General features: G+C 35.9%; 1 protein-coding gene across 4 annotated transcripts in view; it reads right to left on the bottom strand.

The window, feature by feature from the left end:
* Window positions 1-25,342, bottom strand: part of GPD2 (glycerol-3-phosphate dehydrogenase 2) — a 148,863-nt gene that overhangs the window by 17,415 nt on the left and 106,106 nt on the right. For all 4 annotated transcript variants that reach the window (XM_012454904.2, XM_012454906.3, XM_012454903.2 and 1 more), the window contains exons 7-9: window positions 18,372-18,536; window positions 17,394-17,538; window positions 10,314-10,507 (exon numbers count right to left, since the gene is read on the bottom strand). In XM_012454904.2, coding sequence (XP_012310327.1) covers window positions 10,314-10,507; window positions 17,394-17,538; window positions 18,372-18,536 — 504 coding nt within the window. The remainder of the gene's footprint in view (window positions 1-10,313; window positions 10,508-17,393; window positions 17,539-18,371; window positions 18,537-25,342) is intronic.

Here is a 25,342-nt window from a genome sequence, read left to right on the forward strand (position 1 = left end):
CTGAAGCAACCTGGAGCAGTTAGAAAAACAAGAAAGAAAAAAAAAGCAGAAACAAACAAAACCAATCCAGGAGATGTATGAATTGTTAAATTTCCTTCTAGAATACATCTTCCTCTCTCTTCTCAGTGAACATAAAGATCCTTAACAAATTAAACAAACCTGTAACAGGATATTATATTTTCTCCCCTCATCAATACCACCCTTTTCCTGAGTGTTTACAGCAGGCCTACCACTGTGCAAAGCACTTGACATAGACATCTTGTTTAATCTCACAACCCCATAGCATTGGTTATTATCATTCTCACTATACAGATCAGAAAATAGATGAATGCAAACATTTAACAAATCAAGTTGGGCAACAAACCTGCTCAAGGCAAACACCTTATATATGGTAAAACAGTGTCAGAACCTTCTTCTTTCTAAGTTTAAAGTCCATATTCTTACCTCTTAAATTGTACTGTCTCTCAACTTCTGACAATTTCCATACTCTACCTTTTTTTTTTTTCTCATCCCATTATCTTTAGCACTGACACAGAAACAGGTATACTGGCTTCTCCTAGTAGGTACATTATACTTGAGTTATAGTATATGGAAGTTTTTTCAAAACTCAAGATGCCATGAAAATATCTTTACTATCTCTGTCAAAATACAATTCCCAACTATACCCAGGCTGATTAAGTTTATAATTAAAATTAGACAGCTGTTGAACAGCACTCATTACTAACCTAAAAATGGCTGAAGAGAGAAAGGTCAGCTATGGTTCTGGTCTAACAGGTACAAGGGCAAGACCCAAGGGCAAAATTTTCAGAATCTGCCCTTCTTCATGTAGATCAGCCTTAAGAATAGCTTCGCTATGGGAGCTGACTATTGGCACAAGAGTGAAAGTTGCCTGATGATATAGACTGCAGGGAAATGAGCACCTACCTGGTCCTGCTGCATTTATTGTGGTAAATCAGCTAATCCATTGGTGGATAATAGAAACATGAGTATAATTTTGCTTCAACTGTGACTTGGGGTTAGGGGGATAATGTGTGCCCTCCTTCTTCATCATACTCCCAGTCATTACCCATGTTGATAAAAAATTGACTGTACATAGTCTTGAAAACTTCAAGACAATGGGAAAACTGGATCTCCACATGAAAAAGAATGAAGGTGGACCCTTACCTTACATCATATACAAAAAATTAACTCATAATGCATCAAAGCCCTAAACATAAGAGCTAAAACTATAAAACTCTTAGAAGAAAACATACGGGAAGAGCTTTACGACACTAGACTTGTCAATAATTTCTTGGATAGACATCAAAAGCACAGGCAACAAAAGAAAAAAAGATAAAACACACTTCATTAATATTAAAAAGACACTATTAACAGAATGAATAGTACCTCATAGAATAGAGAAAATATCTGCAAATCATATACTGATAAGAATATATCATATATGCAGAATGTATGAGAAATCCCTAAAATGCAACAACAAAAAGCAAACAACTTGAATTAAAAAATGAAAAAAGGAGCAGGGCGCAGTGGCTCACGTCTGTAATCCCAGCACTTTGGGAGGCTGAGGCAGGTGGATCACTAGGTCAGGAGTTTGAGACCAGCCTGGGCAGTACAGGGAAACCCAGTCTCTACTAAAAATACAAAAATTAGCTGGGTGTGGCGGCACGTGCCTGTAGTCCCAGTTACTTGGGAGGCGGAGAATGGCTTGAACCTGTGAGGCAGAGGTTGCAGTGAGCCAAGATGGCGCCACTGCACTCCAGTCTAGGTAACAGAGCGAGACTCTATCTCAAAAAAAAAAAAAATTAGAAAAGGACTTCAATAAATATTTCTTAAAAAAGGTCTACAAATGTCCAATAAGCACATTAAAAGATACTAAACATTACTAATGATTAGGGAAATGTAAATGAAAACCACAATGAGATACCACTTCATGCCCATTAGAATGGATATTATTGAACAAAAACAAAACAAAACAGAAAAAAACAAATACTGATGATGATGTGGAGAAATCAAACCCCTTGTACACTGCTCGTTAGAAGGTAAAATGATGCAGCTACTATCAAAAATGTATGGTGATTCCTCAAAAAATTAAACATTTAGAATTACCATATGATCTAGCAATTACACTTCTGGGTATATACTCTAAAGAAATGGAGCAGAGAAAAGTTTTACAACCTTGTTCAAAGCATTATTAACATTAGCCAAAAAATGGAAGCAGACCAATTGTCCATCAGCAGATGAATAAATAAAATGTAGTATACATTTACAATGAAATCTTTCCCAGCCTTAAAAAGGAAGAAAATTCGGACACATGCAACATGGATGAACCTTGAAGACATTGCACTTAATGAATAATCCAGCCACAAAAGGACAAATAGAGAAAGACCCTAAAAGCAAGCTATACTGCATGACAGATAATCTTTCCATCTTGATCTAAAATGAATAATAGGTCTCTGTTAAAAATTAACTCAACTAAAGTCACTCTGGCATATTTTACTATAGATTCTTAAAGGCTGCACTCTTGATATGACTGTAATCTGAAAGAATAGAACCCATCACCTCAATGGGATGTTCATTCAAACCCATATCCAAACACTGCAACTGAAACACTAACAAAGTTAACTGGCGAGGAAAGCCTAAGGCTTCTCAGTCTTACTAACTGGAGACCAAACAGGACCTCAATGCTGGGATTCCATCCCTAGATCTGTCCCCTATGATGTGTTCATTCTCTTAAATAGATTTAATCTGGATGGCATCTGTGGAATGGGGATTAATTCCTGCTTTACACAATTTTACCAGTCATACGAAACCTCAAAACAAGTTGTAAAAAGTGTTTTAATCTTTACCAAAAACCTAACTAGGAAATTACCACTATTTTCCATTAGAGTTCACGTCACCCTCTGAGATAAAAATAAAACTTAGCAAACCCACTTAAAACGTCATTGTGGTCATCCCACAGTCCCTCTAATGTCTGTGAAATTCCTTAGGTAGCCACGCTGATCAGGAATTTGGTTTCAACTCTTGAAGCTGTCTGACTAATTTTAAAGTTATTTGATGGAATATTAGGCTTTGCAGAGTCAATTTGAGGCATATGCAAATAATATGTGGCAAATGCCTTTTCTGTTATAATAGGTAGAAAAGCACAGCTATGAAATTGTATTGTCTGAAACAAAAGATGAAACTGAAACATTCAAATTTTTCATTCATCCAGGAACACTATGTAAAACATTATCACTATTGATACCATTTTTAATACTTACTCCTGGAGGATACTAAAAAAAAAAAAATATTTAAAGAGTTCATAATATGTTAAGAACTTTAATTCACTTTGCCTGACATCTTAGCATTCAGTTTTTAGCCTGAGAATTATATCAGTTGAATGCTGAGATTAAACTCATTGAAAATAATACATTAAGGGATGATCAAATGTCCTTATTTAAATTGTGAATTAGTCTTTACGGCCTGCAGAATTTTTATATTATTAGACCAGAAGGTGGTTGGATCAGTTTATCTGTATCAGTTCCGCTCCTAACCTTGAGATGTAATGATTTTTATGGATGATTCAAAACTCCACTTGCCACTGAAGAATTAAGGGCTTGTACCTCCCCACCACTCATTTAGTAATGACTGCTTAGGACCTTGGGTATAATCCATGTCTAAGGGGCACAGCATAGCTAAACATGTGAGACATTAATTCTAACTCTTGAATAAAAGCAACTTACTAAGCTAACAGGTTCCTCTCCTTATCACCTATTTACCCACAGTGGAAATCTTGTACACTGTTACACTCTTATGAAAGTTTTTTCAAGAAAGATTCAAAGTAATAGATGCTAGTCTGAACAAAGAATCATTACGACATCTATAAATTCTGCCTGGCGCTGTTACAGCCATGAGGTAACCACAGGGAAAACAACCTTAGGACGAATCTACCTTGGAAGATTGTAGAGTGAAGATAAATAAGGATAATGTATCTTAGACACTGATAAATCATTAAATTAATCACCTCTTGAGGCTTCTTGTATCTGGAGTTTTTGTTTTACAAAATAATCAATTTCTTTATTTTACTTAAGCAAAAAAAAAAATAAATAACTACAAGTGGCTATTTAAATAACTACCAGTGGCTAATGGCTATCACACAGCACTGAGCAGCTCTAGAGTACAAAACCTCCAAACATTAGATCTTAGACTTGTCTGGGAGATTCCACTAGTTACTTCTACTGGCTACCTTGCCCACATCTCCAATGGAGCATCCTTTCACTGAAACTGGACTGTACCTACTTTGTGCATGAGAATAAAATCTGCTGTAATAGCCCCCAAACAGTTTATTGTCATTCATGTCAATATGTACCATTTCAAACTTTCCTCCCCTCTTGCTATCTCATAAATTCAAACCAATGAAAAAATATTTTCATTCAATTAAGTACTTCCACCTTCAAGTTCTCACCCAGAAACCAGTTCTACCAAAGAGGGTACAGTCAAGATTAGTAAGTGATCATCACCCGCTTTAACTCTCCATGGTATAACATGTGAAGAAAATAACATAACTCACGGCCTCTATGGTTTAGAGCTCAAACTTTGTCTAGTTCTCATACTGCCAGGATAGCTTAACAAAATTTCATTATTGTTTCATCTCTTTCTCACCATGCTGAAAGTCTCCAGCAGTGTCAATTACAATTATAATATTTTTCAATACTCCAATAGTGTATCAAGTAAAGGGTCATATACAGTTATCAGTAAATATTAAGTGGAATATTTAAGCATTCTCTCAGCTTTTTATATCAAACTGTAACAGCCAGAATTACCAAACCAAAGCAAGAATGCTTCGGCCTCTGAGATAATACGCTAGGCTTCATATAGGTTTCTAATGACTATATGTTGAACAACTGAATATTCCCTTCCAAATTACATGAATACTTTAAATAAAACAAGATGAAAGAAAAAAATACTACTATTAAATAAAGTTGAGAAAAATCCATCATTAAAGACCACTTATTAGACTGTCTTACCTAGAGGGCACTCAGTTAATTTTTTAAGTGACAACTATAAAAGTACTTGGCAATATTTTCAAAAGGTAGTGAGAAAGTAAAATACTCTTACCATTATGTTTAAGAATCATTTGTATTACATTCCTGATAAATAACTCATTCAGGTTTTAGTATATATCATATATGAAAGGTAAAATATAAATAGTATAGTTGAACAGACAATTTTCACAGTTGAAAAAATTAAGTATTTTTACTCTTATACTTGGCAAGATAAGCGTTTGTTTTAAAAATTAATAGAAAATAAAGCCCACAAGAAGTGACAATTAAGAGCTAAATGTGCGGTTTAGCTTCATATTAGTTATTTAGACATACGTTTTGGGGTGTGTTTTTTTTTTCCCCACATTTGCCACTTTCAAAAAAGAATCAATAAAAGACGTGAAAATATCTAAACGAACACAGGGGAAATAGTGTCAGAAATCAATACATCTCTACCAGCATGTTTAACCTGCTGAAATGAAGTGTTAATCACAGAAATAAGATACCATATTACATTTATAAACTAATGAAACTAGAAAAAGCAAAGCGTGTGACACTATAATTAAACAGCTGGAAGACATCCAAGCCTGTGTAAGTTGATAACCCTGGTACAATCTCTGGCAGTGAAAAGGCAGGTCTGCAGTGAGTTGATATGGCCAGCTCAGTTGTTAATTGAATAACAGGCAATCTATAAACACTACTAATTGCCTATGTGAAAACCTGTGTACAAGTAGAGAAGCTGCCTAAAGAAGCACTCCAGGAAAAACTACATGGATAAAGCACTCAGCAAATCTTCTGTCTCTCTCAATTCTGTTAAGTCATAGCTTAGTTTTGTCACTGCATCCTTCTGATTAACCTCTACACAGCAGACTTAATGATACATTTTTCAAAAGATCATTTTTCTTCCTAACTCAATACGAAACGCAGAACTATCAATTACCCATTTCAGAAAAGAACAAACAAGTAATCTAGAAAATTCAGCCTGTGAATGGAAAGCTTTCTAAATTGTAAAAGAAGACATGGTCTTATCCCAACAGGCAAAATGCTTTTCAGAATTGTTCCGACGCATTTTGCAGAAGTGTGGCAGCTGCTGTGAATAGCACGGAGTGTTAAGATTTGACACTTTTTTTTTCCTTAAGGATATAGCCATTTGGGGAGGCTCAGAAACTGCTGTTGGAATTTTACTTATCCGTTTAATAAATCCTTTTAGAATGATGATTTCAACCCTAGTGAATATAAAACATTTCAAAACTATTGCGCTAGGATCTAAATCAAACTTTATTTTTTAAATCTGTAAAGAAGACTGGTTGGCCCAAGGGATTAGTTATGAGATAGGAAACCTCCTCTAGTTTAACATTCAAATCCAAATAAGGACAGTCGAGAGCAAAGGTCATTGCCATGCTAAAGGTATCTAGCAGCTTCCATGAAATGAACTGATAAGCTTACCACTCCCTAATGCCCAATAATGTCACATCAAGAAACCCAAAATCAACTATCAGAGTACTGCACAATATTTAGAAGCACAAGTATTAGAACCAAACTTACTTATACTCAACTTGAGTACTAATGGCTCCAATACTAACTAGCTATAGGCAAAAAGCCTAATTTCGCAGGGCCTCAGTTTTTTCAACTAGAAAGTGGGAATTATTAAATCAACCTCATAAGGTTGTTAACGAGGAGTCAAAGATCTAACCGGTAATATGCTTGCTTAGCAGTGTCTCACATAAGAAGTGCTCGATAATAGGAAAAGTTTTAAAAAATAAAGCACATAACTGTAACTATTAAGATATGTTTAGCAATAGCATGTAATGGAATAATGGAATGGTACCTCAAGCTGAGCTGCTTTTTCACATTTCATCAGTCTAGAAGAGAATAGCAGCTTTCACCGAAATTCCTTGAGGAAAAAAACATGGATTTGACTGGTCTCGCTTTAAGATATAGACATACTTCAGCTAATTGATACTCTTTATTAAGACCAAGGGTAATTCCTCAAATATGAGTCCCTCAGTCAATTAGAAACAAGAATGAAAAGAAGCTATGAAGAATCACTGTTAATTATTTTTTTAAGGAAAGGTGTGACAAGTGCTGCACACAGGGAAATCAATAAAGTCTAGAAAAGTGCTGCCATTTCTGCTTTTACTCTGGAGGACTCTTAATCTCAAGATGTCCCCAGATCACCAGGAAAAAGACCTGATTTGCAATGTTTAGATATTAATTCCAACCACTCTTATCAAACATCAGAACTAACAATAACTGTTTGTTAGTTTCACCAATTCACTGACTACAAAATGGTATGTTAATTGAAAAGACTTTTATGGACCAACCAGGTATGCCAAGTCTTCCATGTATTTATAGGTAAAACATAAGTGATCCAGTCTCCATTAAAGCCCCACACTCATTTTGCAGGTAGAGATCCCCACCTACAATATGGGCACGGCAGCCTTCTGGAACCCACACCTGCTTCCAGCACATCCAGCTTCTTAGCAGGATAAGGAGTTACATTTCTCATCCTTGCTGCATTTGAACTTTAAGATTTTGGAAACTGTCAACATTGAGTTCTCTGCTCTTGAATTAATTTATATCTTGCTCCAACAATCTAAACTTCCTGATCTTCAGGCCCAGATATAAACTCACTTTTAACAAATACTATATACAGGTAAATGAGAAATGAAGCAAGATTATTAATATTAATAAATATATTAAAATATAATCATAATCCAATGTTGAAGCTCCTCCTAGAAAACTAAATGAAAAAAAAAAAGGTACCAAGCTAAAACTGTAATACAGTTTCAGTATTTAAACATGGATGTTAAACAAGTCAAATTATTTTTCAAATACCACTATGAGTGTGTATGTGAGTGTAAACCTTAACCACACATGGATTTCAATTATATATATTTAGTATATTTTATACTACTATTATAGATATCCAAAGAGAGTCTATTAAGAATGAAATTATATCCATTACTTTAGATCGAAAGCAACTAATACTATGCAGTAGGATTAGTCAATTAAACTAGGAGTCACCTGAACCATTTTTGAAGCAGTTTGTTTTGTTTACAAATGCATGATCACATAACGAAAAAAAAAATTCCTTTAGGGAAAAAGGATACATAGCTGCTAGTGAGTTGCATTCAGACTAAAATAGAGCTTTTGAATGTCAAGATTATAAGAAGATTTCTGATATAAATATATGAGGATTATTTTTAATTATAAACTTGTACACTTTAATATAGATTTTCAAACTGCTACTGTATCAAAAACGCTGGATCTATAACTGACTTATTTTAATTCAAAACAATCATGAGTAGCATACCAGTAAGATATCAAGATTTGTAGCTAAATACAAATAAAAATTCCTCACCGTCAAGGAACTTCAAGTGAGAATACATCTATAATATAATGTTGTGATATACAAGTGGTATGACCAACATCCCACATGAATACAAAGGATAGGTGGTTTCTCAAGTATAAAAATTTTGCCAAGATGAGGAGTTGGGGAAAGGGTGTCCCAGAGCAAAGCTTCAACCTAAATAAGATATGAAGGTTTAACCTAATAAGACATGAAACCTAATAAGACAACATTCAACCTAATAAAACATGATTAGACCACAGAATGCAGGGATGGGGAGTAGTTGAATATAAATACGCAAAGGCAAGTTGTAAAAAGCCTTATGTTTCAGCTGGGCGCAGTGGCTCACGCCTGTAATCCTAGCACTTTGGAAGGCTGAGGCAGGCAGATCACGAGGTCAGGAGTTCAAGACCACCCTGGCCAATATAGTGAAACCCTGTCTCTACTAAAAATACAAAAAAAAAAAGTAGTTGGGCATGGTGGTGGGCACCTATAGTTCCAGCTACTTAGGAGGCTGAGGCAAGAGAATTGTTTGAACCTGATAGGCAGAGGTTGCAGTGAGCTGAGATCACACCACTGCACTCCAGCCTGGGTGACAGAGTAAGACTCTATCACACACACAAAAAAAAAAGTCTTATGTTTCATGCAAGAGAATTTAGTATTTTTCCTAAAGTCAATGAGAAGATATCCAAAGGGTGATGATCAGAATTGTGTTTTAGAAAGTAAGCTCTGGTAGAAGAATTAGACTGAACAGGGAGAGAGACCTGACCTAAGGAGGCCATTGGGTGACCAGTATAACTGTTCAAGTGAGAAATGGCACGGATGTGAACCAGGGCAATGAAGTGGCTAAGGGATTTGCCTGGTATTCAGAGTAAGCATAGATAGACATTAGACTGGATATGGGAAAAGAAAGGACACAAAAAATAAGCACACCACTTCTAGTCTGAGTGACTAGATGCATAATGAGACTCAACTGAGAGAGGAAACGTAGAAGCACAGTGCTGGGGAATTTCTGAGACTGGCCTGAATGAAAAACAAATAAACCAAAAAAAAATCTATATAAATCACCAAAAAAAATGCTCTGATAGTCAAGTTGAAATGCCTTTTTTTTTTTTTGAGACGGAGTTTCGCTCTTGTTACCCAGGCTGGAGTGCAATGGCGTGATCTCGGCTCACCGCAACCTCCGCCTCCTGGGTTCAGGCAATTCTCCTGCCTCAGCCTCCTGAGTAGCTGGGATTACAGGCACGCGCCACCATGCCCAGCTAATTTTTTTGTATTTTTAGTAGAGATGGGGTTTCACCATGTTGACCAGGATGGTCTCAATCTCTTGACCTCGTGATCCACCTCCCAAAGTGCTGGGATTACAGGCGTGAGGAAATGCTTTTTTTTCCTCTTCTTACTTGAAATACTTTCAAGAAGAAGAAAAAATTAAATTTTGGCTTTTTCCATTAAAATAAGCAACTTATCCTTTTTTGCTAAACCCACTGGTCAGCACTATACTTTCCATGTAGTATCAGGCCATTAAGCATCTTACAAATACAGTTCCAGCCTTTTGTTTATTTGCTTAATTATTTCCTATTGATATCCTGCACCTGTAAATTAGACCTTCCCAAGTTGTAGAAATTAAACCATGATGTACACATTTCATCCTTTTCTAGAAGCACATGAGTGTTCAGAGCTAGAGGGATCTACTCTGATCTTGCCATTAGAAATTATCAGAAAAGGACTGCATGAGTTTCATGTGAGTATAGAAAGTAGAGGAGAAAAGGCAATTTCTTCCCATTATGTTAGAATTTAGCCCTCACAAATGTTCTAAGAGGCACAGGAGGCCAAGTGTGAAGATGAGTCAGACTGGAGACATAGCAGTTATCCAGTGAGAGCTGGAATGGCTTGGGAGATGTGAACACACAGACACAAACTTAAAGGAATGCTTAAGTTACCTTCAACATCACAACTCAGGTAATTACGCACTTCATTCAAAATGAAGTTGATATCTTCTTCTGAAGGAATTGGATGGTGTGTAACATCAGTTGGAGTATCAGTAGTGCCAGCGATCGTCATCTTTTGCCAGGGTAAGAAGAAAATAACTCGCCCGTCACTGGTCGCTGGGTCAAGAAGTCCCATGCTCTCTGGGCTGAGGTACAAAGAAGGGTTATTTATTTCTGAAATTTTCAGAAGTTTAACATTAATCTGCATTCTAAAAACTGTTTATTCACTAATTCTCAAATAAGCAAACAAGAAAGATAAGAACTATTACTTGTACTTCCCCCACCCTAATCTAGGAACTCCTAAAAGAAAAAAAGAACTTTGGTAACAAAACAGGATCAAACAAATGTGATCATAATAACATTCCACAGTAGCTACCCCTGCCCTCCCCACTTCAACAATGCAAGGCTAACTAAGAAAGTGGGCTTCAACTTCCAACTGTTTTCGTTTCATACTCCTTGGACCATTCACATCAGATAACGTCAGCAGGATAAATGTCTATAATTACTTTTATAATGGTAAATTAAGGACACATCTTCAACCTTTTTTCAAGACTAGCAAAAGTATTTTCCCAGGACATCTGACATTTGATCTTTCAATAGAAATTATCAGAAGTACATGAGAAAGTGAAGGGTCTAACTTTCTAGAAACTAAAATGTAATCACAAAGTTCTTTACTACTTTATGCCTAGATGAACTTGTGCCACTTCACCAAATATGAGTTTTCTTACTTTATTTCGAGGTTACAAAAATCTCAAGAAGTACATCTAGAAGAAAAGAGCTCCATTTTTTACTACTCCCTATATAACAATGTCCTAAGATAAGGTCAAAAAGGAGAGGAACACTTAGCAATGAAAATTTTTCAAATAGAAGACACTAGTAGTGCACTATGCTAAATCAAGGTACAATGCTGCCTCTACTGACAGACTATATGAAATCTCCCAAAATTATAGTCAAAAATTTTTACTGACATTTACTATTCTAAAATCAAATAATAAAACCTATTTGAAAGAACAGGCCACTATAAACAAACATTAACAAAACCCATTACTTTGTTTTTAAATCACTAAAGATTGATGTTTTATTTTGTTCCTTAGCCATTTGAAGAAATCTGGAGATGTTGTTAAAAGAGTGAGATGAATCTTAAAGTGTCCTATTCAAACAGAACACTACCAATCTTCAGATATCTGCTCCAGTTGGACTGGATTCTTGTATCAAACCAGTGTTACAGATATTTTCTATAAACATTTTTACCTTTTATTAACATTATTTCTTAAGTAAAAAACGTAATTCTATTTGGTTTGAACAAATTTCAAGAAATTCCTCTTACACATAAAGTTAAAAGGGTATACAGTTAGATATTTATCTTTATCATCATTCCCTTAAAATTATTTTTTAAAAAAGATTTATCCTAATGTGTAAAAATGAGAGTCTGTGTAAATAATAATAATATCTCATATAAAAAAAGGAACAGTTTAGCTAATGCATCTCCTTTATTTAAACCACAAGGAATATGAGTCTTTTTCTTCAAAAAACCCTTGTCTGCATGAAATGCTTGTCATGTCTACGCAGCCTTAGCAGAAAGAAGTCACTGTTCAAAGCCTATTTGAGACACAATCGAAGAGAGTGGGTAGAAATTCCTTCTACGTAGCAAATCCAGAAAGCACTGCGGAAGTCTTCCAATCATTTAAACCTCAGCTCAGAGTCCCACCTTCACTCAGGGTTTCTTAAAGAAAATAATTTTATCTTTACTCTAATATATTAAAAACTACAAATATCAAGTAATTTTGTTCTCTAAATATAATTATTTTTTTCTTTGCATTTATCATAAAACTCTAAAAATCTTAGAAAAAAATAGTTAATCATGTGTTTTGTAAGTACATTTTTTGATCCCGAGTTGATATGCCCTTAGATTACATTAGTCACTTTGGGATTAGAAATGAACTCACTCAGAGTTCAAGCATTCTATTTGATAAAAAGAACTATATTGAAACAAAAGAATACATTCCATATTCTAACACTTGATAAATTATATGCTGACATATTTTATATGACTATATCATAAAACAGGCATCATATGATGTGTCTAAAATAATAAACCTGATAAATTTAATCATAAAATTATAATATTCAGCAACCTAAATAGGAAATACCGTTAGAAAAGCACAACTACTGAATCCTTTAAAAACTTTCAATGCAATAAAGTAGTTTAAAAGGTGAATGTGATGGTTACCAACACACACGTAACTGGAACCTGTAGAGAATCAACTGCTTAAGTGAAGACATATGTGACAAACATAAAATTAACAAGCACAGAGGGAAGACAAAGCTATTAATGAATGGTATAAAAATTTAAGAATCCACTTGGAAATATCTTTCATCAGTTCTAAATTACCTAATTCATACTCTCCCTTAGGGAAAAGTTTGTTTTCTCATGAAGAATTAATTTTGCAAGTTCACACTAAAGTTTGAGAATGGATATCAACTATAGTGATAGTATACGCAATGCAGCAAGGCAAAGGTCTTTTTTCGATACATATGACTTATTTGACATGAGGAGGAAAAGTTTGCTGTTAATTTATGTGTGTGTCTAGGATTACATGAACATTTTTCTCATGCAGACCACCACTTTCCTGAAGTGCCCTTAGTTAAACTGAAATCAATTTATTGTTAACTACTTAGCAATAAGTGTTAGAGTTAACAGTATGTACACACATTATAGAAAAAACTTGACCTCTTGTCAGTAGTAAAAAGCATCAGTAGGCTACACAGAGATGATTATTTTCACGTATTTCAGTCATTTGGTACATTATTGCTTTTTTTGGAAGGGCCATAACTCTCAGGGAAATTCCAGATTTGTTCTTAATATAAAGAGCGGCTTTAAAAATAATTTGTGTTACATTTTCCGAAATTAAAACAATTTTTCCTTCTTCCCCTCTTCCCCCAGAAAGCTGCTATCATGGTGTAAGACAATTCCACAAGCAGAACATTAGTTAAGGTTACAACAAAATTAACAAATGCTATACAGATACTTCTGAAAATAGCTCAAGAAGATACACTGCACACATGGTTCTTTACTCTTCCTTTACCAGCCTACACACAATAAATCAATGGTTACTGAACTTACTGCATTTCCAAATGGATCAGGTTCTAACTGAAACATGCTTGGTCTTAAATTATCATCAGCCACTTGTGGGGCAGCCCCAGAAGCTTGGGTTCATCCCTGAAGACTTAGTCAAAACCACTGAGGAACAGCTGCTAAGTGTGATTGACTGATGATACCAGAGAGTGATTTCAGTTTGGGATCTCCTAATATCACCTAAGAGAATAACCTAACAGAAAGAGGAAAACCACCCCTATGGAATGCCAGAAGTACAGTTGCCTCAAGGTCGGTACTGAATGAGGGAATGAACCCTTAATCTAGGACACAATCCAAAGAGAAGGGACTCATCTGCAAGAGAGCCTGAATGGGAACTAGGCTGTAGACCATTCCTTTAAAGCTTCCAACAGAATGTGTAGTGGTTATAGCTCACAGTGCTAAAAATGGGGATATTAATTTCTCCCAAAATAGAATGAGATCACTTACTGCATCTCAGTCTGAGACAAACCTAGCTGTAACTAACACCTTCATGCTTCAGGAGACCTGAAACTAATGCTGAATTTTTAGGATTAAGAAAGGCATTCTGCTGACTGGATAAACAATGAAATGAAGACAAAAATAAAGATGAAGGAAAAAAAAAAAAGAAAGGCATTCTGTTTTTAAAATATTACATCTGGGTAATATATACCTATATTCTTAAAAGACACCAATCTACCCTATTATTAAAGCATAGTATAGAACAATATATGTAACATGACTACTTTCACACAAAATGTCTAACAGGATATACATTTGTGCTTGTAAAAACATAATTTTATGGAAGGAATTGGAAGAAAGCTTATTAATTACCAGAGAAGAACCAGGGGAGGGGATAAGAGGTAGGGGGAATAAAAGGCAGACTTTCAATTTTCATTTTCATCTATTTTTTCTATGGTGATGGAAATTTCTAGTTATGTACTTAAATTATTTATTTATTTTTGTCTGCCGGGATTATCTGGGCAGTAAGTTGAAGAATCATGTTTTATTTTAATATTTTAAATTCTCTATATTAAAAAAATCTCATAAACATTATATCAAAATTGTAATATAAATAAAGCAACAATCTCAATATAAGCAAGTTAGCATAAAATTTTAGTAAGATTATTCAAAAAATATTTACTGGGCATTACTACATGCCAGACACTGTACCAAGAGCTGGGGATACAGCAGTCTATAAAACATAGAAAAAATAATCAAAGGATCATTGTCAAGCCTTATACTAGTTAGGTATTATCAAGATATAAGGGGCCAGGCACATTGGCTCATGCCTGTATTCCCAGCACTTTGGGAGATGGACATTTATAGATTTCAGTCTTGTGCCTCTTTTGCCAACTTTATTCCTTAGTATTTCATAACCATTATACTCTTTTAGATTATATTGTATGTTAAATTTTGATTTTCTATTTCTCGCTGCTAGTACATTAAAATATAATTGATTTATAAATGTTATTTATTCTAGGCTGGGCATGGTGGCTCATGCCTGTAATCCTAGCATTCTGGGAGGCCAGGGTGGTCAGATCATTTGAGGCCAAGAGTTTGACACCAACCTGGCCAACATGGCGAAACCGTCTCTACCAGAAAGACAAAAATTAGCTGGGTGTAGTGGCATGTGCCTGTAATCCCAGCTACTCAGGAGGCTGAGGCAGAAGAATCACTTGAATTCGGGAGACAGAGGTTGCAAGGGGCTGAGATGGCACCACTGCACTCCAGCCTGGGCAGCACAGCAAAACTTCATCTCAATAAAAAAAAAGATATAAGGAATCAGAAGCTGAAAGAAGTAGCTTGTGCAGGCCACACAGTTAGCCCAAGGAAAAGTGATTGAAGAAACCCCAGAAATCCCATAGCAAGGTATCACTTTAATTCTATGTACAATCTCTCTGTCTCAGCACTCTGAAAGAGCAGAATGTTTTCCCATTTTAATGATGGAAAAACTAAGGTTCACAAAGTAAAATGGCTTGTCCCAAAGGATGTAATTATTTAGTGACAGAATTAACATAAGGCCTGTGGGGAATAACATGTGTCTTCTGACATCATGGGACGACAGTGAAGAAAACATAAGGCACAAAACACATAAGAATATGTTGAATCTATTCAAATCTAAACAAATATAAGACTTATGATGATTACATCTGCACTCCATTCTTAGAGATGTTCAAAAACAAAAATTCATAAAACTAACTGACCTTAGATATTTTTAATTGAACACAAAGGCATATACAAATGCATCTGGAACTAATGTTGAAAACTCTATATACAAGAAACACATGGGACATTTACATATAGTTATTTTTCTCCTTTTCATTTGAACTAAGCTTCTGGTTAACAGTTTCAAAAACTCAATTAGGTACCACTGCATAAATTTCGATTATCTTATGCAGTGGTGACTTCAGACCTTGATGTCTCTAGTCCACAGTAAAAATCCTAAGGACTATCTGTTTCTCTCATATAGGCTTTTTGAAAATGAAAAGGAAACCTTGGAAGTTGGTGGATAAGAAATTCTCTTTAATGAATTTCTCAGAAGTGTATCTGGTGCCAATTAGGTGCATCTTGGAGACTTCAGGAAGATTTAGTTTCTGGACAACCAACAACTAAAAAGGCAGCATGACCTATAGCATAGCAGGATAGCATTACAGAAGAATACAAGTATTAAACAAAATATCATAGTTTCTAAACATCCATCTTATCAAATATTAAAAGCTGTATATTCCATTTATGGAAAATTCTTAAAACATGGAAGGAACCCCATGTTTAACATGTAACTCTCACCCATAATCATATTATCTAGAAATAATCACTGCTCACATTTAACATATTTCCTTCTAGTCTTTTTCTGTATACATTGTTAGAACCTAAAGCACATAAAATATCAAGTCCTATACTGTAAATTAACAAGTATCTTTGGTGTTTTCCTAGGACATTAAAATTATTTATAATTATAATTCTCAATGAATATATAATATTCCCTTGAGTAGTTATGCCATTATTTATATATCTATTACCCTAAGGTGAGGAACTGAAGTAGCTTCTAATATTTCTCAACTATGAACAATGCCATAATGAATACTGTTGCACATGTCATTATTTCATAAAGAATTACTATTTTGCCTACTATATTTACTACATATGGAAATAAAAGCAGTACACATGCTCTATACTCTTAGCATGGCCATATGAATTTTTTCTATAAATATCTTGAAATGTACATTATGGGTAATTATTTTTTAGCCAGAACCACATTTCTTTTGTAATTTATTAAAAATTTCAAACATATATAAACAGAGTTTAATGACCCTCCATGTTCCCATCACCCAGCTTAAATGATTTTCATTTAATAGCTATTCTTATTTCATCTCTACTGCTACCCATATCTTCATCCTCAATTGTCTTTGTTAATTTGATAGGTTAGATATTTTATCTGGTTTTTACTTGCTACAATATTTTTAAAAATCTATTTCAAAAGTTATAAACCTAAGAATACCTGGATAGCCCATGCCTTCAGATTCTTCATAAGGAAATTTGGGTATTCTGCAAAATAAATGTCTTACTGTTTTAACTAAAATATGTCCTTTATAAAAATTTTTGCAAAATTAATTTTGTTAACGACTTAAGTTTAATTTAAAAATACCAATGCTTAGTCTCTGAAGGTGACTACATTGAACAAAGAAAAACAGAAAGACCCCAAAACATTAACCCTTAGAAACGAGTATTGCCATAAATGGCTAAGGATTTCCCAAGTCTGGTTTGTATTTTGTGTTTTAGAAGAGTTCCTTTACTTATTTCTCCTGATTTTGAACAGCAAGTTAGACCATCTATTGTTATGCTAGAAGAAGAAATTAACCACAGTCTCTCCTGACCCTCTTTCTTGGGTGACAACTGCCACATTGGAAGACAGTTACCTGTAATAACCAGGCATCACAATATGAACACCAGCACTTGGCTGGCAGATAGCTGCAGCGTCCTTATCATCCATTTTGCGCACAGAGTCCGTGAAAGGTCCTGTGGCATTGATAACACATTTGGCTCTCACATCAAATTCCTGCCCTGTGAAAGAAAGCAGCATCCATCAAATACCGAATTTGTTTCTCTGTTCACTGATGCTGTGGATTACTAATTCATCTATGAACTTAACACATGGTGAAGTATACTACATGCCACACTAAGTGACCTGAGCAGCCCCAGTTACTGAAGAGACAAACAAAAGGTTCACATATGAGTGGATTTACCAAAAACAAGTCTGAATTGAAGAAAAAAAAAAACATTCCACTTTCTCATTACGGTTTTTAGTCTATCTTGTAAGTGCCCAGCCTCAAAGCACCAAATGTGAAAAAGCAGAATGAGTAAATAAGCCGCTTTCTCCTGAGAACTCAAATGTGTAAGCAGCATTGCTGTGAGAAAACGTGTATCACAGAGCTTTTGTTCAAGAAACAATATAATTTTGAAACTGCCTACCTACATGGCGTTACAACCAGGGCAAGAATAAAAATCTAAAGTCAAAGATGATTGACTTTAACAATGTGTAAATGCAATGCCTGTGTCACAAAAATGAACTTTGAAACTTGGCACGTTTATTTAATTTTATTAATAACATGTTTTTGTAAAGAAAACAGAATGCATTCATAGCTGTGGGAATTTGGTGGGCATTTTATTATTATCATTATCATTATTACAATTATAATACAAAGGGGAAAAATTGCCAAGTCCCACAAGGGAAATTTTCATGTTAAACCAGTCATTGCTGACAATAAGGAATATAATTAATATGACTCTGAAGCGTGGCTTAAATGAAAGAGAAGTGACAGAAAAATTATAATTCAGTCATGATATAAGCTAGGCAAGATACTACGAAATACCTCCCTCCCAGAGACCTGGCATACCTGTGAGGACATCCTTGCACCGTGCGCCGCTCACACGCACTTTCCCTGTCTGGGGGTCTGTCTTCTTGAGCAAGCTCACTACCTCCATGTAATTGGCTGTGGCAGCCCCATACCTGGCAGCAGTCAGAGCAATGGCAAGGTTCATCCGTGCATCGTTATGTTGTCCTGCAGCGGGGAAAGCATCAGGGGAGGGACAGGAGTCACCTCGAGCCACAGACTGGTGGTACAGAAGTGTGTCACAACAGATATGTCACATCTGTCCCTGTCACCCAGGATATACATGATGGCTGGGCAGCTCGACAGGGCACGATTTAAAAGTACACGGTCATTCTCAGGCAGGCATCTACCTGCCGCTTCAGCAAGTGCATTTCATATATGATAAAAAGAGTGAAAATATCCCTTTCTTACAGAGCTGACATCAATTATCTGAAAGTTAAGAAATAAGTAATTATTCTCTCAGTGTTGGAACATATGTATATGTCAGACTTTTCCTAATACAGACAAATCGTAAGCATGAAAGTGAAGCAATTGAAAACTTTAGAATATCTGACACCCCAACTGGTGTTGATGAACAATTTTTATGAGTATTTTTATGTGTATGTGCTCTATCTAATATTCAAAATCAAGAGCTTAATCTTCCATAGAGCATTTCTCAGTATTCTGTAGAAGGATTTTTCTTGGTTTGAATTTTGATCAGGGCTCCTTAAAATGTAACATTTTTTTTTAATCACACATAAAAGGTAAGAAATTAAGTAGGGCAAAATTTAATTACAGAACAATTCCTACCTGTATTGTTAAAGATTTATTGCTGAAAAATCCTAGTTAAAGAAAACTAAGGGGGAGGAGAAGGGGGGAAAGATGATTAATCACTTTAAAATACTGGCATCACTAGAGACTTTTTCTATTTATTATTGCCAGTGGAGTTAACGCTGACCAGGAAGAATTACTCTACATTGCAGGGGCCAGGTTCTCTGTGCCCTGAATAATTAATTATCCAGGGCTAGATGTATTGAAGCAGGGTTCAAATTCCCACACATCGGGATCAGTTCTATCAAGATAATACTGATAAAGGGATGAATTTGTAATGGATATTGTTGTTGATTTATGTTGCCAGCATACCAAACATTTAGTATAAATGGTTTATGTAAAGTTTCTTCCTTGTGATTCAGTCTGTGCAGGGCTAGCAGCACTACAGAAGTAATCTGTTCCAGCTAAAAGGGCAAAGTTATAAAGAGAGAATCAATGACTGAAGATTCTGCTGCCCCTCCCCACAAACATCTTATTCTAAAACCACTGAACTAATACAATCGGCTAAGAACCATTCCCCCCAAAATTAAATGCTCTATCAAGCGGAGAACATACGTTAAACCTGAACATGCAAAATAAGGAGTTATTTTATCTAACAATTAATAGAATGAAAGTAGGATAAGAAAAAACAACAATAGCAGTGACTGAACTGTAAGTGGCAAGGGTAGCAATTCCATAGTTTCAACTAAACATGATCCTAAAGCTGCTTAAAATCATAAGCATATTTAAAGTTAAGTTTAAGAAATCAATTTTTATTAATGTAGGGTTCTTTGCTTAAAATTGGAATACATTTTATAAAACTAAATGCATGAAAACAGTCCAAAGAAACTAAATAAAATTTTCATTATAGACCTCCTTAAACTAAGAAAATAACACAGTACCTGTCCTACCCAATCTTTCTGGTTGATTTATATATCTCACAAGGGAACACCCTGCCCCACAAAGGCACGTATCTGGTAGTACAAGAAATTCAAGTCATGCTTCGACAGAGAGAAACTCTCACCCATTCAGGTGTGCCTTGATGCCTCTGGAAAGCCATGCGTAAACGAAATATTTTAAATCCTAAATGAAGTCACTGTTTAAAGGAACTAGGCAGAAACTCCATTTATGAAATGATAATTCCTTTAGAAAGTAGTTGCATATTCATCTGACTCTAAGGTGACTTTAAAAAGATAAAATTTTCTTTTAATACATGTTTAAAATATAAAATCTCATTGGAGCAGTATAGGTATAGTTCATCAAGCTCTGTTGCTTCCATACTAAGAAATGTTCCCTAGTTAGCATCTAAATCCAAATATGATTGTAGGTAAGCAAGGTTAACTTCAGTTAAAAATGTGAGGTGGAAACAAATTCCTGTGGCCCTTGTTTTTCTATATCCACTCCCCAATTCCAAGCAGCACACGTCTTGACTCAAATCCGAGATGTAACTTACACACAAAGGCCATTCATGATATGATTCTTGTCTGCTCTGGCTCATAACACCTAGAATTGTGAAATTATTTGCAGCTTCCTGAACATTCATGTTATTTCCCACCTTGCCTTTCCACATACATATTCTTCTGCTGGATACCATTCTGGAAGTTCTGAGATACCTCTATTCATCTCTCATGATCTGGTTCAAATGTCCAGCTCTGCATCTCCTGGAGGGATGCAGAATGTCTCCCTTTATCTATCTCCCTCCAGGGCAAAATTATTCACTGCTTCCTCTGGGTCAACATTTCACCTTGTACACACCTTTTAAAATTGTCTTTATGATACTATAATCATCCATGTGTCCATCCACTTACAAAAATAAAAATGCTTTGTTATGAGACAGGCACTGTGACAAATGCAGGGAAAATATCTGAGAAAGATACAGGGTGATCTCTGCCCTCATGAAACTTACATCTCATTGTAGTTACTGTTCAATTCCCATGTCTCAAGAGAAGTCAGGAAGTCTTACTTGGCTTTGTTTTTTTCTCATTATTATCAGGTACAGAATAAGTTTCCAATTAGTGTTGAGTTTGGCCTAATTCCATTCACTGTGTTAAACAAACAGGTATTGAAATTCTATTTCTAACTACGGGATGGGATATTTTGTCTATTGTTAAAGAAATTTCAGACTTCAGTAAGTTGGTAGCAAGAAATGTGACAGAGACAGAAATGTGTAAAATCTGAATTTAACCCCAAACTAGGCCTTATATTTATGTTGAATATATTTATGTTGAATAAGAGAAGCAGAAATAGTTATGAGTGATTCCCTCGGGACTTATCCCAGAAGGTATCCCTGGCTTTGCAGGGAAATGCAAGCACAGCTATTATTAGCTCCCAAAACTTGAGGAGCAAGTAATCTGATGTACCCCTGAGCCCTGGACCTCACACCTCCACCCAGCAATCCTCTTCTTCCCAGTCATTCAGCTTAATCCATTTACCTCCTTGGATACAGGGTAAACCTCCTCCCCTACCCACATTAAATCTACCCTTTACCCTGAGATACCCAGATGCTCGCAGTATATGCTTCCTGAGATATACATAATATATTTTCATTATTCCTAACTAATTTCCCCAACCCTCTTTCCTGACATTTTAAAAGGTATCTCTACGCCTCCTGTAATTTTTATTCTGGAGAAAAAATTTTTTGACAACACTGCATGTCATTGGAATGTGATACAATAATCCCAAACCCCCACCTAATTGATCTGCTTATTAAGTTCAGATTTTCAAAGCTGTTTCCTTAGAGCCAGGCAACATTATACTGTTTTTCACTAATCACTGAATAGCTTTACATTGGCACTTACACAAGGACCCAGACGGGAACTGTGAAAATCTGTTTCCTACTCTGTTCTCTTTTGCACTTGAAATCTTACATATGTGCACATACTGAGCTTACAACTCACAGGAGAGGAAGCACATAAGAGGTGGAACTATAACTGTTTTCCCTTGTTTAGAGAAACAAAATCTAAAATCTACCCACCGAAAAGAATGAAGGTTGATGGTGGCAGAGAAAACTTTGTCTTAATCCTCAATGACCTTGTACACAGGAGAATATGAGCTATTTTAAGCGAAAAATGTAGGACCACACATATTTTAGAATGTAACTGTCTAAAAGATAGGCCTCAAATATAAATATTTTGGAGACAGCAATATTGCTCTCTCCTCAGAGTCAAAGTTTGGCAACTATGTTAACATGCAAAATAGCTCAAAAAAAGAAAAATAATCACTGAAGGGTGAGTAAATATGAAAAAAACCCAGGTAACAAATTATCTGACATTTTCTTATTTTTTCAGGTCTAAGACTCTGATGCTCTGACAGTCTATATACAATCTTCCTTTGAACACAGTATACTTTTAAATGGTATGCTTATCACAGACTTATTGATCTGATTATCTACCTGCCGGTATAGAAACTCTAATTTGTTAGAAAAAGTGGTTCTTAAGCAGAATAGCACCTGCCCATAACTTCATCTATTAAAACTGCCACTGTTGAAATGTTGAGAATATTTCCTTCCATATCCCCGTGCCCTGACCTGAGGCTTGTGCAATCACTTTGACTACTTCTAGCAAGGGGGAAAATGATGCTTACAAGAAACAATACCTCCCTAAAGCTTTAATCTCATTTCTAACTAAATTTATACCCCATGCTTCATTGTCTCAGACTGATAGTGTCACAACGACCTTTCTGGCGGCTCCCCCTTAGAGGTCTGGCAAAGATAATTCAAAGGCTAACCTACCAAACTCAAGCTGATTCAATATATTTAAAATTTCAACTATATTTAAAATTTCCTTTTCTGATGGGAAATACACAGGTAAAGGCAGGGCAAAATAGGGATGTGGGGTGTGTGTGTGTGTGTGTGTGTGTGTGTGTGTATGAGAGAGAGAATGAGCATGTGTGTACATGCACATGTGTGTGTACGTGTGTGTGTATGCACATGTACTCACATGCATGCACATAAAGGGATTATTTTGCTTTAAGGTATGATGCATAAACTTAGAATGAAAAACTCAAATAAGAACCTACTCTTCATGGTGAATTGTGATAACAATGCAATTTTCAAACATAAACCATTTATAAAGTGATTGTTCGAGGAGTGGCAGGGGTCAGAGAGCCACATGAGGCAGTTTAGGGAAAAATGTACCTTAAAAGATATTGTGGAGAATGGCTCTGGGCTTAGAATGATTGAGTTACAACTTTTGGGTGTGTCATTAACATGGTTGGGGGACTGTGGGTGACATACTGCACTGCTCTGGGCTGCAATGTCCTATAAAAGGGAGGAGCTGGGTACCTCTGAAATTATACAATGCATGCAATAGCTAATTGTTAATAATTACCTATCCCTTTCAAGATCTCACTTCAACCTTTTCCCATTTCTGGCTTCTCTGACTTTCCCGCAGCCTATCATAAAGAGACTGGGCATCAATAAAGCCCAAAAGATAAGTGTTTCATGAAGGAAATCAGAAATCATATGCTTCTGTGAGATCCACAAACTTTGATTTGATTAGCTTGTGTGGGCTATACAGTATATTGCAAAAATTGCCCTAATCCTTCACCCCTCCTTGTAACCACGCCCTTTGCTGTGAGTCCTCACAGTGCCACTCTGACTCTGGACTCGGCCATGTGAAATTGTTTTGGTCAATGGAATGTCAGTAAATGTGACAAAAACAGAGGCTCAAAAGAGCACTTGTATGTTTCTGCTTGTGTTCTTGCCCTCTGTCAATGCCAAGCAAAGGACATGCCCAGGCTAGCCTAATGGTACCAGGAGGAAGATGATAGCAAATGTTGAGGAGCACCCTGAGTTAAAGCCATCCTACTTCAGCTGACAGACAGTCAACACCTCCAAAGAGGAGTGCAAGTTCGATGGAGAACAGAAAATCACCCTGCCCACCCAGACTACACCAGAAGAGCCACCTGACAAGCATTCCAATGCATGTACAATAAACCCTAATTATTTTTATGCTATTGAGGTTTGTGGTTATCTGTATGAAAAATTTTAGCAATAGATAACTTATACAAGCAATGCAGCCAATTTTCTACTAACATTAATCCCCACTTACAAACAGGTTCTATCCTCAAAACTGTATGTTTAGAACTCAATTCCTTTCTCTATAGAAATACTATAAACAAAAGGTGATTCATTTGTGCCACAGGAGCTACTTAGTGCATAGGTTACCTGAATAAGGGAATTGGTAATGATTCCAACAGCCTCAATGCTCACCACCCCTTCACATTCATTCTCAATTTCCAGACTGATCGAAGTGCCCAAGCTCAAATAAAATATTGCTCTTCCACACCTCTGATTTCTTGCTTATGTTGTCCTTACTCCGTGGTATACTTTACCCAATCTAGTAAACTCAACTTTTAATCCTTCCTTTGTGAAACTTCCCCTGACTCCTTTTAGACACAATGGTCTTCCCTCCTCTGTTTCCATGGCACTTTATACATACATTTATTACAGCACAAGCTATTTTCTAAATACCTGCATGCTACACTCACTCATTTATTGATCACCTGTAATGTGCCAGGGATTGTATTAGGAACTGATTCTATAATGAACAGCCAAAGAGACATAGTTACAGACTTAAGGGACATCAATTCTGATGATACATTCCTAAAAGAACAGAGTGCATCTTTTTCAATTTTGCTTCCCCAGAACCTGGCAAAGCCTTTGCTACCTAGCAAATATTCAAATATGAATGAATCACAGTTCAGAGGCTGATCAAATAAAGGAAATGTGCTCAAGGCTTAAAGAGCTAAGAACAATCCCCAACCCTTCAACCTCCATTCGACTATGGCCATAAGATCAACGGGACTATTATCTCTCTGACTAGCTACCCAACAGACAATGGAAATAGAATGTTTTCTACCACAAAATCTTTGGTGAAAACATAAGCAAAGGGAGGAGGCTACTGATAAAGTTAAGGCAGCAAGTAGGGTTTTGGTATATGATTAAGACAGCAAGTGGCAGATTAACGGAGCCCTGTAACAAATATTTTTGGAAGTACACATTACAAGCCAGGGATGGTCAAGGTACTAGGGAACCACTGATTTAGGGAGAATAAGATTATCTTGGTGTCTGTCCTGTGAAAACTCATTCTAATGGGGGAGACAGATAAAATCAAACAGACTAATAAGAACATTGTTATTGCAATAATGGCAAGAGAGAGAAAAACAGAGGATAGGGAGAGCAA

The sequence above is a fragment of the Aotus nancymaae genome, unplaced genomic scaffold (assembly GCF_030222135.1).
Source record: "Aotus nancymaae isolate 86718 unplaced genomic scaffold, 86718_ANA_hifiasm-v0.15.2.pri h1tg000029l, whole genome shotgun sequence".
Lineage (NCBI taxonomy): Eukaryota > Metazoa > Chordata > Mammalia > Primates > Aotidae > Aotus > Aotus nancymaae.